We start from the raw sequence: 18,624 nt of genomic DNA, 5'->3' as shown, positions 1-18,624 counted from the left end.
ATGTTTCAATAAAATGTTGCAAACAAGATGGAATACTCAAGAGCTGCCTGTATTAATACTGCTGTAACTCTGCTTGTTTCTGCCTAACATACACTGCACTGCCTTCGAGCCCTCAGGCCGCACCCTGCCACCCAAACAGAGACAGCTGCATAAAAGGAGCTCTGAAAGAACTGTGAGGTCTCAACAGGCCAGGAAGAGGAGGGAAGAAATAAAAGCTCACCCCCAAGACAGAATTACATCCCAGATCAAATCCAAAAGGCACTGCAGGACAACTTCAAGGCTGGGTTCCGATCGCAGTGGTTTGATTTTGTATAGCAGTGCCTTGAACTACAAGGACTGCAACCTTCTTTCTTCAGAGTTTCCTCAAATTCTCTTTCCAAATCTTGAAAATTACAAAGTAAAAAGAAAAACAATCTAGATTTGCTGGTACGTCCTCATTTGTTAATGTGCCAGCTAACTACAACCACAAAGTACGTTAATTGCTTTGTCATTTCTCAGAAATATTGTGAGCATATTTGAAACTTGAAAATTCTAAAATCAATCTTGGTTAGATAAGAAAGCTAAGTTCCATACAGCAATTATTGTGTATCTTCTACCTAACAGCTTTTACACCAACTTTGAAAAAGTAGGAATGGGGCCAGGTTTCTACAAAAGCCCAAGAAAGCAGTTTCTCCATCTGCAAAGCCCAACCCTCTGCTCCAGGTGACACAGAACCAGGTCCAAATCATAAAGCTGTCACATCTCAATGTACAAGTATTAACCAAAGGCTATTTAATTTGACTGTGTCCAGTGTCTATAATGCACATTGCATCTAAATAATTTCTAAAGTGCCTATAAATATGCTTATGCAAATGAGCAATATAATATCAGGATTACAGAGAAATTCTTTTATATAATATAGAACAGGACAGGCTTAGAATTTAAGTTAAAACTACACATTTTTATATCCTTATCAGTTGTTTTTGGAATGCAAGCATAAAGAAACAATTCTGGTTCAATCATATAATTTTCTAGAAAATTATTAATATCAACAGTGTTAGGACAAAAGATACTCTTCTTGTGCTTGTTTAGAAAAGGTTATTTTGAGATCCAGGAGCATCTAATATTTAGAATCCAATAGAACATCTCCAATTCTATAAAACAGTAAGTGAAGCTTAGTGAATTTTTAATTATAAAGAGATTGTGCAAATATTTAAATTGATATCAACCATTATTAAATCCAAAAATTCCATTAAAATTGTAGCTACTCTGAATGGCAGTTCAAGAGTTTTAAAAGTTATAGATATTACTGAGAAAGGGCCCAACACCAACAAAGCAGCTTCAGAAATGTGGCCCTGGGACGTTTAAAGCCATTTCCTTGGCTTTAAAGACCTGGCGGTTGACTTCAATTAGTTTGACAGGAATAGGGCCCAGAGCTGAGAACTGGTAGGGACGGCGCATGGGGAGTTCGGTGAGCTTGCCCGAGGCAGGCGCGAGGGTGCAGAAGGGGCCCTGATGTTGCTGTTACCACCCTGAATACACACGGCATTCTGAGAGCAGTCAGCTGGCCGCTGATCAAGGGAGGCACTGAGGAACTCATGCAGGGCTCAGCACGGTCTGTCCCTGAGCCCCTGGGCTGGGCGGGGGCCAGTGGAGAGCCCCTCGCTGCGCCCCCACCTCACCTGCCCTCTGCTGGGCTCCGTTCTTGGCGCTCTGCTCACCATCTTATTGGTGTGACTGTTGAGTCCTGACATTTCCTAAGCGGAAACCTGGTGCTGCATTCTCATTCAGCACAGAAAGTTGTAACTAACACCATCCTCCAAGGAATATGCATACTCTGCTTTCTAAACCCTGTGGATGTTTTGGGCACCTAGACCAAAGAAAGTGTTCTAGCCATTCACATAAACTGCAATACAACTAGGGAAGCAGGCTCTGCCAGAGTGATCTGTGAAGGAGACTTCAGGGAAGCACACACGGGCCTCTCCTTATTACTTAAAACACAAACTAACGTAACGGAGGAGAGGGTGCAGTAACGCCACGGAGCACGCGGTGAGGTCACAGAGCGCACTCCTGGACAGTCGGGGTGGAAGAAACAGGTCTCCTCCCACTACAACAATTCTAGTTTCGTGAGGCCGCACACATCAAATTTCCTGGATTCTTAACTATGCCTCACAGAGAGAATATTTGGAGAAATGGCAGATAACCAAGTCACACAGGAACACCTGGTATAAATGGAGAGTAGGTGTACAATTCTGAAAAAAGCTAAAGAAAGTTATTCACTACTTCTGTGTATGAGAAAAGAGAACATATAACAGACTATGAATATTACTGTAGGAAAGTGAATATTACACAAAATATTTTCTCCTGACTTAGCAATGAACTATTTCAACTGCTTTTGCATTTGCATAAAAACCCATGCATCATACTGAATTCTAATCCATTTCTCACCTAAGCCATTCTAATGCTTCATACATCCAAATGAAGCAGAATTCATCAAACCTATTAGATTCATTCCTAATCCCTAAAGGACTGCTGTCTTTAGCATTTCCATGCTAACTAAAACGATTACTGATATTTTCTTAAGACGTCAGATGTGGCTGCCTCCTAAATATAATACCTATATAACTTGCTTAAAGTTTTCCCCAGATTTGAAGAACAATTAGGAACAGCAGGGAAATATGCTATGACACATTCCCCCGCTACAAGCCAAGTGCATCTCCTTCCCCTGGGTTCCTGGAGCATTCTGGGTATTGCTACCTGCATGTATTGTCTCTGCAATTGGACTGTGGTTCCCACACGTGGGAAGTCAGATCGCACTCATTCGGTATCCCCACGGCCCCTTGCAGAGTGTAGGCACTCAGCGAGAGCTGAATTGAGCATGAGATTGAAGATGCCATCTCTTCTTAAATGAAGGGCTGGCTCAGCCCCGGGTCATAGAAGGTTGTGCAGACACTGGCCATAACTAGGGGCAAGCTGGCCCCCAGTCCCCCCTAGAGGGAAGCCAGGCTGCTGGCCCCAGCCCACGCAGGCGGTGGGGAGCAGGGGAGAGGAACAGAATGGCCTCTAGCAGGACACTGTCCATTCCCTCACGCTAGCCGACTCCCACACAGGACCGGCAGGGAGGTGCCTGTCAGCTTGCCGAGAGGACTGCCAGGAGCATTTCTGTGAGAGCTGGGTTTTCAGGACACTGTCTCCTTCACTCCGGAGGCTCCCCAACCTGGTCTGTGACACTCTGTGAGCCTCACTACATTGCTTACCAAGTCCCCAGGGAAATTAAGGCTGGGTAACAATTCATGACACCAGATGCTACATAGAAAGTAAGTCAAGATACAAAAGAAAATAAATAGCTTAGTTACAAGACTAATTTAAGAGTGAAGCTAGTCAGCAGGCCACTGAACTGCTATGGTTGTGAGGGGTAGAAAACACCAGCGCGCTGGGAAGGGAGCCGGCCAGCGCGAGCACAGAGCCCAGGGTGGCTCCGAGGATGGCGCCGGCCAGACTCACACGGTGGTTTCTATCGTTTCAATCACCTCCAGGTCAGACTGCGACGGGGAGAGGAGGGTAGACTCGTCCGGTTCCCAGCTGCTCTCTGGACTGTAATCTTCCTCTGAACTCAGTTCCGCTCCTTCCTCTGTGTCCTCATCACACGATTCCACATAGTGAGCCCCGATGGCATTGATCCCAGAGTCCTCGGAACTTGAAGGAGAAGAGCAGTGATCTATTTTTGGTGTATTGCTCTCTTTTGAAATTAAGGCATCGTGTGCAGAGACCTCCTGAGGGCTCCCTTTGTGTGAGTGTGGTGCCGGCTGCTTCTGCACATAACACATCTTCCCGTTAATGCATTTAACCTGATAGTTGTCAATAAAGAGGTCTGAGATCGTACAGTACCTTGGCGACTCGGGCGGGAGGGGAGGCTGAAAGACAGATGCAAATTTCAGAAAGTGTTCCGTGAGGGAGACGGAGATCTGAATGGTGCTGGGGGGCTCCCAAGGCTTCGCGGGGATCTCGGTGCTGGGGAGCTGCTCCACGGGTGTCATGGGCTGGTAGACGTACTTGCCTGTGGGGACACAGAGAAGGCTGTCAGAAACCTAAGCTTATCACACAAACTCCAGTAACGTGGCCACAGTTACATCCCAAGGACCCAGAATGTTTTTAAAAACATTTCAGTAACATCTCAAAAGAAACTAATAATAGACTCTTTCCTCATTGTTATAATCAATTAAAAACAGAGCATGGTACCTACCTAACATCATGGTATTTTCATCTAGAAAACTCAACACACTTTACAAATCTTAATTTATACTGACTGTTCCTAATATTTCTCAAGTGGGTAGGTGGGTACTATAATCTTTACTTTGTAGACAATTTTAAGTGATTTACCCCTCATACTAGATAAGGAATGCCCATGATATAGTACAGTAAAAACATAAGTTGTACGCCTGGCCTGTGCTGGAGCAGTGGATAGAGTGCCAATCTGGGACACTTAGGTTGCCGGTTTAAAACCCTAGGCTTGCCTGACCAGGCAGTGGCACAGTGGATACAGCGTCGGACTACGATGCCGAGGACCCAGATTCGAGACCCCGGGGTCGCCAGCTTGAGCGCGGGCTCATCTGGTTTGAGCCAAAGCTCACCAGCTTGGACCCAAGGTCGCTGGCTCAAGCAGGGGGTTACTCGGTCTGCTGAAGGCCTGCGGTCAAGGCACATATGAGAAAGCAATCAATGAACAACTAAGGTGTCGCAATGTGCAAGAAAAACTAATGATTGATGCTTCTCATCTCTCTGTTCCTGTCTGTCTGTCCCTGTCTATCCCTCTCTCTAAAAGAAAAAAAAAAAAAAAAACAAAACCCTGGGCTTGCCCGGCTAAGAGACATTCAACACACAAGCAATGAACTAGAGTGAAACAACTATGAGCTGATACTTCTCACTCCAGCTCCCTCTCCTCTCTAAAATCAATAAATCTTAAAACACACACACACACAAGTTGTAAAACAGTATTATATATGACAAAATAATTCTATTTTTATCTTTAATAATTATGTTAACATATCAATGAAGCTGCATTACCTTAAAATACAGTGTGTCCATAAAGTCATGGTGCACTTTTGACCAGTCACAGGAAAGCAACAAAAGATGATAGAAATGTGAAATATATACCAAATAAAAGGAAAACTCTCCCAGTTTCATACCTATTCAGTGCAGTTCGATGTGGGCTCACGCACAGATTTTTAGGGCTCCTTAGGTAGCTATCCCATATAGCCTCTACAGACTCGGCACTGACTGATGGCCTACCAGAACGGGGTTTCTCCACCAAACTGCCAGTTTCCTTCAACTGCTTATCCCACTGAGTAATGTTATTCCTATGTGGTGGCGCTTTGTTATAAACGCGCCGATATTCATGTTGCACTTTGGTCACCGATTTTAATTTAGCGAGCCACAGAACACACTGAACTTTCCTCTGTACCGTCCACATCTCAACTGGCATGGCTGTGGGCTGCTCCGCTGTATACACGGTGTTATGTCATCATCTGCGCATGCGCACATGCTGCCACATCATCCTACAGAAACTGGGAGGGTTTTCCTTTTATTTGGTGCAGATTTCACATTTCTATCATCTTTTGTTGCTTTCCTGTGACCGGTCAAAAGTGCACCATGACTTGACGGACACACTGTATATTCAACTTCATTCTGGAGTAACACGTAGAAAAGGTACATAGAAAACGTTAAGCCTTTGGGTTCCTAGGTCACTTCCAAGACTGGACATATATCATGCAAACACAATGGGCTGATAAAAACACAAGGAAAAAGCACCTGTCATACCTGCCTGGGAAACTATGTTTAAAATATACCAGGTATCTTCTTTTCCCCATTACCTGTAAAACGGTACTATTCCTTGACAGGCAACGTTAGATCAGGTACGAGCTAACCGTTTGACATGGGAGCACCTCTGCTTCCAAGCAGTACAAACAGGCTTCTTGGCCGAAGGGAGAAAAGGTAGACCCTGCAATCCACCAGCCCCAGGATTAGAGAAAGACATGTCCTGGCAGGGGACAGAGAAGGAACCTGGAGAACTTGGGCGACTACTCCCTTCTGTCCAGAGAGTAGTGAACAAAACACCTGGAATGGAGGTGGAGCTATGGTCTCTTCTGCTCTTCACTAGTGAGTGACGGGGGTTGAGTTCGGGAGGCTGTGGGGGCAGGCACTGAAAGACGCTTGTTGCAGAATGCAAATCAGGTTCATTCCAGCCCAAGTGACCTCTGGTTTAGTCACCTACTTGTCACAGCCACAGAAGGTTCCTGGCAGTTGATCCTCAGACCCGGAGGGGTCAGGGTTTTATTTAGTCCAAAGCCAGAAGCACTCATGAAGCCCGCCCTGGGGACGACATCTACCACCCTCACCTCACCTCCTCTCACCACCCCACCTCCTCTATGCTTCTTCATAATTAATTTCTCTGCTCATTCTCTCCTTCTTGATCGTTCTACCTCTATCTTTCCCTAATCCTCTCTCCTCCCAAGCTCTGTTTTTCCCCCTTAAAGTGTGATAAAAGAAGAAGTGCAGCTGGCAGAGGAAAATGAAGATACATTCCAGACCCACTTCCTTCTTCAGGTTACAGGCACTGAAGGAGCGTCCTCGGAGCTGGAGAGACCACCATCGTCTGGTGATCTGGGGCACGGATACAAAGCGGAAGGCAGAGAAGAAGGAAAAAAGACTAAAGATGGCCAGATGAGAAAGAGTAGTAAGCATTTTCAAATGTTATATAATACTATATTATTTAGTTAATAAGCACATATATAATGAAATACAACAAACTCATGTCAAGGATTTAGTTTTGTTAAGAGCTCAGAGGGGTACATTGCTCCAACCCCCCGTAATTTCTACCGTCTATACACTATGCTGTGAGTCTATGTTCACAATGACAGCCCAGAGGCATCACAAGATCCTAAATTAGCAGAAAGATTCAATTATGTCCACGCTAGTGTACTTATTAAGAGATAACATGGGCTAACACACGGCTACAATAGCAAGGACTGAAACAAAGGGGGTTCTGGACACTTAGCCAGGAAATGCAATAACTGTTATACTCTATTCTCTAAACAATCTTCTTAACTAAGGACTAACTGTGTTATTTAAGAAATAAATGCATGAGAACTTTTAAGTCTATAAATGAAAAGATACTCAGAGAATCAGGGCTTAGAGAAGAGCAAAGCAGAAGGAAGGGAAAGGAGGACCTAGATGCAATAGGACCATCAATTCCTCTTCTGCGTGGAAGGCCAAGAACTGAGAGCAGGGTCCCAAAGAGAGCTGCACACCATATTCACAACAGCATTAGCCACAAAAGCCGAAAGGTGGAAGCAACGCAAGCGTCCATGCTGAATGGGCACACACGGTGTGGACATACAATGAAACGCTATCCAACCTTAAGCATAAGCAGATCCATGCCACCATGAAAGCTGAGGACGTTATGCTCAGTTCAAAGACCTAATCACAAAAAGACGAATACTGTAGGATTCCACTTACGTGAAGCACTGAGAGGGGTCACCTTCACAGAGACATGAAGTAGAACGGTGTATGCCAGGGGCCGAGGGAAGAGGGAATGGGGGGCAGTGCTGATTAATGAGCAGAGCTTCCGTTCTGCAGGATGGAAAGAGTTCTGGAGGTGGGAGGTGCTGATGGCTGCACAACAACAGGAATGGAGCTAACACTACTGAACTGTACACTGAAGAATGGCTGTGATGGTAAATTTTGTTATCTGTACTTTAACACAATTTTTAAAGTTAAAAATTAGTATAATTCACTATATTAACCGACTGAAAGGAAAACTCTGTATGATCCAGGATATACAAGGTGGGGCAAAAGTAGGTTTACAGTTGTTTATATGGAAAATAATACAATAATTAATAACAAGAATAAACTTTGTTTTATGTACTTACAACTGTAAACCTACTTTTGCCCCACCCTGTATAAAGAATTGTTATAACTCAGTGATAAACAAATGCCTATTTTAAAAATGGCATGTGGCTATACAAGCCCAGCATGAGGGATCCCTGTAGTGATGGAAATGTTCTTTAACATTGCTAGCCTGACCAGTGGGGGTGCAGTGGGTAGGGTGTCAACCTGGGGTGCTGAGGTCCCAGGTTCCAAACCTTGGGGTCACCAGCTATAGCTGGAGATCCCTGGCTTGAGCATGGGATCATTAATATGATCCCAAGATTTCTGGCTTAAGCCCAAAGGTCGGTCACTTGAGCCCAAGGTCACTGACTTGAGCCACGGGTCATTGGCTCAGCTTGAACCCCTTCCCCGCCCCACGGTCAAGGCACATATGAGAAGCAATCAAAGTGAAACAACTACGAGTTGATGCTTCTCATTTCTCTCCTTTCTCTCTCACTAAAAAAAGCCGAATTGTGTCACTGTCCATATTTTGGTTATGATGCTGTACTATTATTTTGTAACTACAGTTGCCTTTGGGGGAAAATATACTGCTCACAAGAGGGGATATTTCACAATGAATATGAAGTGATAAAATAGCCCCTGATTTCTGTGAGCAGTACAGGTAAAAGGGTACCTCCCTTTATTTTTCTTTATATGCACATTTGATGAGAATATAAACTGGTACAGCCACTATAAAAAACAATATGGAGGTTTGTTTCCTCAAAAAAATTAAATATAGAACTACCTTATGATCCAATAATTTAAGGGTATTTATCCAAAGAAAATAAAAACACTAACAAAAAATTATATAGGCACCCCCACATTCACTGGAGCATTATTTACAATAGTCAAGATATGAAAACAACCTAAATGTCCCTTGATGGATAAGTGGATGAAGAAAATGTGGTATACATCATTGACATGATCCCACGGTCACTGGCTTGAAGCCCAAGGTCTCTGGCTTGAGCAAGGGGTCACTGGCTCAGCTGGTCAAGGCGCATATGAGAAGCAATCAATGAACAACTAAAGTGACACAACTATGAGTCGATGCTTCTCATCTCTCTCCCTTCCTGTCTCTGTCCCTGTCTCCCTCCCCCACCAACTAAAAAGAAGAAAGAAAGAAAGCAAAAGAAAAGAAAATGTAGTATATCGGTAATATATACAATGGAATATAATTCAGCCATAAAAAATGAACTATTGCCATTTGCAACATGGGTGGACCCTGAGGCACTGTGCTAAATGAAACGTCAGAGGACAGATACCATATGATCTCATTTATAAGTGAACTCTAAAAAACAAACAAAAGTAAGTTCACAGCTACAGAGAACAGACTGGTGGTTGCCAGAGGCAGAGGGTGAGGGTGAGGGTGAGGGTGAGGGTGAGGGTGAGGGTGAGATGAGGGTGAGGGTGAGGGTGAGGGTGAGGGTGAGGGTGAGGGTGAGGGTGAGGGTGAGATGAGGGTGAGGGTGAGGGTGAGGGTGAGGGTGAGGGTGAGGGTGAGGGTGAGGGTGAGGTTAGGGTGAGGGTGAGGGTGAGGGTGAGATGAGGGTGAGGGTGAGGGTGAGGGTGAGGATGAGGGTGAGGGTGAGAGTGGGGTGAGGGTGGGGTTAGGGTGAGGGTGAGGGTGAGGGTGAGGATGAGGGTGAGGGTGAGGGTGAGATGAGGGTGAGGGTGAGGGTGGGGTTAGGGTGAGGGTGAGGGTGAGGTTAGGGTGAGGGTGAGGTGAGGATGAGGGTGAGAGTGAGGGTGGGGTTAGGGTGAGGGTGAGGGTGGGGTTAGGGTGAGGGTGAGAGTGGGGTTAGGGTGAGAGTGGGGTGAGGGTGGGGTTAGGGTGAGGGTGAGGGTGGGGTTAGGGTGAGGGTGAGGGTGGGGTTACGGTGAGGGTGAGGGTGAGAGTGGGGTTAGGGTGAGGGTGAGGGTGGGGTTAGGGTGAGGGTGAGGGTGGGGTTAGGGTGAGGGTGAGGGTGGGGTTAGGGTGAGGGTGAGGGTGGGGTTAGGGTAAGGGTGAGGGTGGGGTTAGGGTAAGGGTGAGAGTGGGGTTAGGGTGAGGGTGAGAGTGGGGTTAGGGTGAGGGTGAGGGTGAGAGTGGGGTTAGGGTGAGGGTGAGGGTGAGGGTGGGGTTAGGGTGAGGGTGAGGGTGAGAGTGGGGTTAGGGTGAGGGTGAGGGTGGGGTTAGGGTGAGGGTGAGGGTGGGGTTAGGGTAAGGGTGAGGGTGGGGTTAGGGTAAGGGTGAGAGTGGGGTTAGGGTGAGGGTGAGAGTGGGGTTAGGGTGAGGGTGAGGGTGGGGTTAGGGTGAAGGTGAGGGTGAGAGTGGGGTTAGGGTTAGGGTGAGGGTGAGGGTGAGAGTGGGGTTAGGGTGAGGGTGAGGGTGGGGTTAGGGTGAGGGTGAGGGTGAGGGTGGGGTTAGGGTGAGGGTGAGAGTGGGGTTAGGGTGAGGGTGGGGTTAGGGTGAGGGTGAGAGTGGGGTTAGGGTGAGGGTGAGGGTGAGAGTGGGGTTAGGGTGAGAGTGGGGTTAGGGTGAGGGTGAGGGTGGGGTTAGGGTGAGGGTGAGAGTGGGGTTAGGGTGAGGGTGAGGGTGGGGGTGGGGTTAGGGTGAGGGTGAGAGTGGGGTGAGGGTGAGGGTGAGGGTGGGGTTAGGGTGAGGGTGAGGGTGGGGTTAGGGTGAAGGTGAGGGTGGGGTTAGGGTGAAGGTGAGGGTGAGAGTGGGGTTAGGGTTAGGGTGAGAGTGGGGTTAGGGTGAGGGTGAGAGTGGGGTTAGGGTGAAGGTGAGGGTGAGAGTGGGGTTAGGGTGAGGGTGAGGGTGAGAGTGGGGTTAGGGTGAGGGTGAGGGTGAGGGTGGGGTTAGGGTGAGGGTGAGAGTGGGGTTAGGGTGAGGGTGAGGGTGAGAGTGGGGTTAGGGTTAGGGTGAGGGTGAGGGTGAGGGTGGGGTTAGGGTAGATGGAATGGGTGAAAGAAATCAAAAGGTACAAACTTCTAGTTATAAAATAAAGAAGTCACGGAATAGAACATACTGCTAGCTTGGCAACTATAGTTAATAATATTGCAGTGCACATTTGAAAACTGCTGAGAGTGAATCTTAAAAGTTCTCATCACAAGATAAAATCTGTAACTACTAGACTTATTTAGTCATCATTTTGCAAGTATCCAATCATTATATTGTATACCTGAAACTATTATGATGTTGTGTGTCAATTATACCTCAATAAAAAAACTGCATGAGCCCTGGCAGGTTGGCTCAGCGGTAGAGCGTTGGCCTAGCGTGCGGAGGACCCGGGTTCGATTCCCGGCCAGGGCACACAGGAGAAGCGCCCATTTGCTTCTCCACCCCTCTGCCGCACTTTCCTCTCTATCTCTCTCTTCCCCTCCTGCAGCCAAGGCTCCATTGGAGCAAAGATGGCCCGGGCGCTGGGGATGGCTCTGTGGCCTCTGCCCCAGGCGCTAGAGTGGCTCTGGTCGCAATACGGCGACGCCCAGGATGGGCAGAGCATCGCCCCCTGGTGGGCAGAGTGTCGCCCCATGGTGGGCGTGCCGGGTGGATCCCGGTCGGGCGCATGCGGGAGTCTGTCTGACTGTCTCTCCCCGTTTCCAGCTTCAGAAAAATGAAAAAAAAAAACAAAAAAAAACACCCTGGGCTGCCTGATCAAGGCACCTGTGGGAGTTGATGCTTCCTGTTCCTCCCCCTTCTCTCTCTAAAATGAATAAATCAGGTCTGAAACCCCAGGCTTGCCCAAACAAGGCATATATGAAAAGCAACTACTGAGTTGATGCTTCCCTCTCCCCCGCTCTCTCTCTCAAATAAAAATCTTTAAAATTAAAAAAACGGCATGTGAATGTTTTTTTCAAAATATGTAATTTAAAACAATGAGAAAAAAATCCATAGAAGTGATTTGCACCCTTTTCAGAACATTTTATCAGAAGGACATACTACTGATATAGCTTATTACAGATGATGTTAACTTGAAACACTTGTTTAATGTGATATGTGTCTAAGCATTTCCATTGTAAAGTTAGTATTTTCCTCTTTGAAATTATTAAGTATCTTTGTAAGGAGATATTTTAAAACTATGCAAATATCCTCCTCATCACACTTTCTCCTACTAATTTTAGCACGCATAGGTCCTCCTTCCCATCACACTTTCTCCTACTAATTTTAGCATGCATAGGTGGGTGCGGCCTGCAACGATCACTGCTCTGGTGATCGCCAAGCAGTGATGTTTTACTTCCATCATTTCTTCCATATTTATTAATTAGAATTCTAGGAAGCAAGAGCTATTCCTTCTCCCTCATTTATTTCTTTATTCATTCAAGTATTTATTTATATAAATAGTGACTCACAGTTATTCTATTCTATGAATAATCCATTACTATCATGATTTTTGTGTTCAAACGTTCCAGAGTCATCTCTCGGGAGCTCCTTCAAGTCAGCCCACGGGTCCTGGCAACACGCTCTCATCTCTCATCTCTTTTTTTTTTTGAAGACTTCCTTACTTTCTGGCATCAGAAGCTCTTACTGGCTTTTTTATTTTTATTTGTATTGATTTTAGAGAGAGGAAGGGGGAGCAAGGGAGAGAGACACATCAATCTGTTCCTGTGTGTGCCCTGACCAGGGATCGAACCAGCCACCTCTGCACCTCAGGACAAAGTTCCAACCAGCCGAGCTCTCTGGCCGGCGCTGTACTTGCCCTGCCCCCGAACCTGCCATTTATCCAAGGGTCCCTAGTTCCTTTTCTTTTTTTCTTTTCTTTTTTTTTTTTTCATTTTTCTGAAACTGGAAACAGGGAGAGACAGACAGACTCTCGCATGCGCCCGACCGGGATCCACCCGGCACGCCCACCAGGGGGCGATACTCTGCCCATCCTGGGTGTTGCCATGTTGCGACCAGAGCCCCTCTAGCACCTGAGGCAGAGGCCACAGAGCCATCCCCAGCGCCCGGGCCATCTTTGCTCCAATGGAGCCTCGGCTGCGGGAGGGGAAGAGAGAGACAGAGAGGAAAGCGCGACAGAGGGGTAGAGAAGCAAATGGGCGCTTCTCCTGTGTGCCCTGGCCAGGAATCGAACCCGGGTCCCCCGCACGCCAGGCCGACGCTCTACCGCTGAGCCAACCGGCCAGGGCCCCTAGTTCTTTTTCTTAAGCACTTACACACATTCTTAAGTTCTCAAAATATTCCTGTAAACTAGAATCCTAGTTTGCTAACGACTCATTCAATCACTCACAATAGGAAAATGAAGACTTAATTCAGTACTTAACATCCACTTAAAAAAATACCATAACACTTAAAATAAACTTCACAAACCCAATAATTTATCTGGAATCTTTTTCAAAGAAGCTGAAATCACTTTCTCAATAATAAAACAAATTCTACAACACTGACTAAGATCACAAAAACCAGTTGTGTTCAATAAGTGAAAAATAAATTTCATGCATCTCCTTTTCAGAGAATCTGGTTCAACGCTTGCAGCTGTTTCTTGACTAAATACCAGTCAAAACCACTAAATAAGTAACTTTCGCTATTTTCTTAGAGTCCATGTTCATAATTTTTCTGATTGTTCTTCCCCTTTGGAGTCTTACAACACCTGTGAGACATGAAAAAGATTATGTTCTCATCTTAGGTCTTTGGTTAAAAAAAAAAAGGAGTGGAAGTTAATTACTTTCTCTACTCACTTAACAAGACAGGAGTCATTCTAGGACCTACGCCTGGTGACAGCCTGTGTTCTTTCTTCATAAGGATACTCATTAACTAATAAGGTTTAGATAATGTGCTTAATTACACTGACATTCTCTGTCATTAAATTTAGTTAATACTCCAATTGATAACAGTATAAATAACAGCAAACATATTTCCTCGAAGGAGTTTCTTTCTTTTGGTTGTAGGGCACAAAGAGAAGAGAAAACCCAAACAAAAGTAGAAAGTAATTTACATGCTGGTTAAGTTACTGTACGCACTATTAAACGACTTATTTTTAGGATCAGTTATACTTTTTTTTTTTTTTTTTTTTTTTTTTAGTGCACACACGCAAGAGAGAAACAGAGACTGAGAGACAGACAAGAAAAGAAAGAGATGAGAGACATCAATTCTTCGTTGAGGCACCTTAGCTGTTCACTGATTGCTTCTCATATGTGCCTTGACTGGGGGGGGGGGGCTACAGCAAAGTGAGGGACCCCTTGCTCAAGCCAGTGGCCTTAGACTCAAGCCAGCGACCATAGGGTCATGTCTATGATCCCACACTCAAGCCGGCAACCCCGTGCTCAAGCTGGCGACTTCAGGGTCTCGAACATGGGTCCTTAGCATCCCAGGTCAATGCTCTATCCACTGCGCCACTGCCTGGTCAGGCCAGTTGTACATTTTGATTCTTAAAAAGATACTTTGGGGGCAATGAGTTTCTGTTTTTACAGATAGCTTTATGACTGTTAGTGTGTGTCCCCTTGACACACAAAGTGCACCGCTCTCAGGGAATGCAAAGGGATTTTAAAACTAGCTTAAGTAAAATATAATTAGAAAGGTAAATCTACTGGAAATAAAATTGAGTGGCCTAAGGGAAACAGTATCCACAGTTCAGTTCTTTGATTTTATTTAGTGAATCACAATTATGTTTACTGCATTCCCAAGGGCATTCATTATGTTAAAAAGTTATGTTAAATATTCTCACTCAGCTGTTTCTGCAATGTGCATTATTTACTAGGTTGAACAGCAGTTCACAAACTAAAAGCAAAAGAACATATATTTATTATAACGAATATTCCGTGTGGCCTTATCCTCTACCCTGCTCCACTGACAGTCACTATGCCAATATTTTTGTACTTTGATCTACGAGAACAATAAAGTTCATATATTGCCCAATATGCTGAAGTTCCCAATCAGAAATTTATGCAAGATCCCAGAATTTTCAGTTTTCAAATTGTATAATCTCTATAAAGCGGGGGAACATAGTAATGTAAGGCAAAACCTTCATGAGACAGAAAATCATAAGCATAGTTTATTTACTCACCAAATAGTTACTGTCTACTGTCTACCATGCTTACAAACCACGCGTTATGCGGAAATACAAAAGAATACAACGTGTAATTGTGCTTCAAAGAGCTTCCATCACACTAGGGGTAGAAGACAAAAAAAAGTTAAGTAAAAATATACCAGAGTTAACCAGGCAAAGAATGGGAGCAGCCAGCGCGGCTAGAACATGCTGTCAGAGGGAGCGCAGTGGGGGCGAGCTGGAGGCCATGCCCTGCCGGCCCCAGGGGCCGGTGGAGGAGCAGGGGTTTCATCTCACACAGCAGAAAGACAGGGCACAGTCCGAAAGGGGAGAGTGACAGACTAGCTTTGTTTTCCTACTCCCTTCCATTTCTGTCTGTTTCTCTCACAGTGTGGGCACAGTCAGCCTAACGGAAACACTAAACAGACTTCAACAATCAAACTAGCGCCCCTCTCCCAGCTTCACACTCAGCTCCCCACTTACGTCAAATAGGTGAGACAGAACGGAGGAGGAGGAAGAAAGGACACTGAGACTTCCGGTCTGCAAACTCGGGGCCACTTGTGACAGCCTGAAGTACAGTGAGACCTGCCTTAAAGATAGCATTTCTAAAAGTGCCATCAACCAACCACAGAGAAGGCATTCAGCACACTGGCCAATTTACAGCTGTCAATCTAAAGAGAGCTATAGTGAAGGTTCTGTACTTCTTTAAACGATGTGTAGCCCTACTTGAAGCCAAGAGTTCTGGTTCAAAGGAAAGATACATGCAACAACTCTTAGGATTTTAACAACTAGCAGTGAACATCTGGGGGAAAGAGAAGAGCTGTAAAGCATCCCTTTCACAATTCAGTTTGGGCCACATAAACACCCACAAACACAAGAGGAGAGATACACACTGCACTGTGAGGCAGACACTGTACATAAGACACGAGCTCAGAGAAGAGGACTGGAAGTGCTGACTTGGAAAAGGCTCCACACTCGGGATAAGATGGTCAGGAGCTGCAGGAGGGGCAGGAAGACTTGCCGTTGCAGTCTAGCTGCTGCTGTCCCACCTGCCTCAGGACACAGGTGTCCCATTACTGACATGTGCCCAGGTGGGCCCAGCTCTGGACAGAGCTTCTGAGGCTGCCATTCAGGCACCTGCCCCGTTTATTCGTTTTCTAAAGCGGCTGAACAAAGTACAACAAACTTGGTGGCTTAGAACAACAGACCTTGACTGTCTCACAGCTCCGGGAGCTAGAAGCCTGAAATCGAGGCCTGAGCAGAGCCACACTCTGAGGACTCCAACGAAGGGTGTCCCGGGCAGCCCACGGCTCTGGCTGCATCGCTCCATCTCTTCCTCCATTTTCACATCACCTTCTCCTGTGTGTCTTCTCCTCTTCTGCTTCTTACAAGGACATCCTACTTACTATCTCATCCTGAGTTCCTTTAATTACCTCTGCAAACACCCTTCTGCTGACTGAATAAGGCCACACTCACAGGTCTGGGGTAGACATATCTCGTGGAGGGCCACCATTCAGCCCGCCACAGCCGGGATTTTGAGTTCCCGTCATCAGACATTGCCCTGGGTCGAAGGTGAACTGTCACGGTGGATGGTGTGGTGCAGCTGCACAGACCCTTCCTGAGTGTCAGGAGCCCTGTGGGGAACCAGAGTACTGCCCAGCGGCCACAGTGTGAAAGGAGGCCCAGCGCCCAGACAGCCGAGACAACTGGACTCTGGTCAGAGAGCTAATCTGCCTTCCTTCCATAGGTCTTTATCTCTGAGTTCCCACGGATCAGCTGCTTTGAGTTTTTCCACCTTTAGCCACCTTTTCAAGCTTCACCAGACCCTGTCCTGGGAATGAGTTGAAGAAAGCCGACCCCCAGATTAGCGCACATCCTCTACCAGTGGTACCCTTGTTCTTCAGCCTGGCACAGACCCACCACCAAGAAATGTTTGCAAAAGGCAGAAGGAATGATGGACGAAGGGCAGGCGGGAAGGCAGACAGAAGACAGGTCGTCTTCATTTGTCCCTCCAACCTCAGTCCTTCAAGTTTCTTCCTTGTACGGTCTTTCCCGGACCACAGCCCTGAAGCCTCATCATGCTGCAGCCGGCACATCTGCTATACGGATAGGAATCGTGGTGAAAGCTTGTCACACGGCTTTATGCTCTTCTGGAAGAAAAATGACTTCTCCATTTATAACTAGATACTCTACTGGGGAGGAGGGACTCAGAGCTGCACCGGCGTTTCCACTCCTTCTACGTTAGGGGGTTCATGCCGTTCAGAGCTTGGCCTGGGAGTGGGCAGATCTAGGTTCCAGGCCCAGCTGGGTCCCTAGTGATGGATACATGAATTTACCAAAACTTCGCTCGTCCAGGCTTACTCCCTGATTCTGTTTGGACATGTAATTGTAGGTTGATTGGCCGGCAGTCTAACCTTGTCCTGTACCCCTGTTGGACCAGAAAGGTTTTCGAGGACATCGCCTGGTTCAGACCTCACAGCACAGAAATTGACGACCTCTTGAACTGGATGAGGAACTTGGCTTGACAAGGTTCTCTTCTTGAGTTCTCTCCAGAAGAAGCAATAATTTTCCAATTTTTTCTCCTCTTTCTCCTCATCACCCCTAACCATATATTATAAAATTAATAACTGCCTTTCTTTTATATGTAACCACAGATGTGAGAAATGATGGATACATGAATTTACCAAAACTTCCAAACTGCCCTTTTGCTGTTCTGCTTGGCTATCTGACCTCACCCTTGCTTACTTACTATCGCCCCTGAAGCAGAACAGTTCCAGGAAGCTGGTCAGCTGCCCCGAGGAGAAGCGTTCCAGGAAGCTGATATTGTAGGACTGCAAAAGGGAGCATACCAGAATTGCTGACTCAACGCACACTTGCTCAAAGCTCTCCCTTAACCCTATTAAATATTTGCCTCAGAGTCTGTTTCGGTGCACTTCTCCCGGAGGAGTGCCCCGGCAGGTCTTTCTCCTCTAATAAAGCCCGCACACCTGGTGTTCGAGTGCCGTCTCATTCCTATACCTAGCACGGTGTGTAACCTTGACCAACACTCATTCCCTCTCTGGGCTCCAGTTTTTCTGAATATGAAATACACAATGAGGCAAAGTAGTCTCTGAAAATCACTCCACAACTGTGGTTCCTTAATGATGTTTCTGGGAAACCACTTTGTACTGGTTGAACCCAAGCTGAATTCAGACCAAAGTGAATTTCAATGTCCCCTACACTGGGAACTGACCTCACGCCACTCCCAACTCCGGCCCCCAGACGAAGTGACGCTCATTTGGAATGAACAGCCCGTTTCTGCAGGCCTGCCTTGACTCGTCTCAGTCCCAAGAATCCATGGCCTTGCTTCCCAAGAGCCTCAGACCAATGAACAGACCCGTTCTCTGGGAAAGGGCACACAACCTGTTCTCTGGGAAAGGGCACACAACCTGTTCTCTGGGAAAGGGCACACAACCTGTTCTCTGGGAAAGGGGACACAACCTGTTCTCTGGGAAAGGGCACACAACCTGTTCTCTGGGAAAGGGCACACAACCTGTTCTCTGGGAAACGGCACACAACCTGTTCTCTGGGAAACGGCACACAACCTGTTCTCTGGGAAAGGGCACACAACCTGTTCTCTGGGAAAGGGCACACAACCTGTTCTCTGGGAAACGGCACACAACCTGTTCTCTGGGAAAGGGCACACAACCTGTTCTCTGGGAAACGGCACACAACCTGTTCTCTGGGAAAGGGCACACAACCTGTTCTCTGG

General features: G+C 46.4%; 1 protein-coding gene across 2 annotated transcripts in view; it reads right to left on the bottom strand.

The window, feature by feature from the left end:
- Nucleotides 1-1,094: 1,094 nt before the first annotated feature.
- The window catches only part of C8H3orf70 (chromosome 8 C3orf70 homolog), an 87,493-nt gene continuing 69,963 nt past the window's right edge, over nt 1,095-18,624 (bottom strand). For both annotated transcript variants that reach the window (XM_066347146.1, XM_066347145.1), the window contains exon 3: nt 1,095-4,036. In XM_066347146.1, the coding sequence (XP_066203243.1) occupies nt 3,480-4,036 (557 nt within the window). In that variant the 3' untranslated portion in view covers nt 1,095-3,479. The remainder of the gene's footprint in view (nt 4,037-18,624) is intronic.

This window comes from Saccopteryx leptura, chromosome 8 (genome assembly GCF_036850995.1).
Source record: "Saccopteryx leptura isolate mSacLep1 chromosome 8, mSacLep1_pri_phased_curated, whole genome shotgun sequence".
Lineage (NCBI taxonomy): Eukaryota > Metazoa > Chordata > Mammalia > Chiroptera > Emballonuridae > Saccopteryx > Saccopteryx leptura.
The sequence above is the reverse complement of the archived record's forward strand: the minus strand, read 5'-3'. Positions and strand labels throughout refer to the sequence as shown.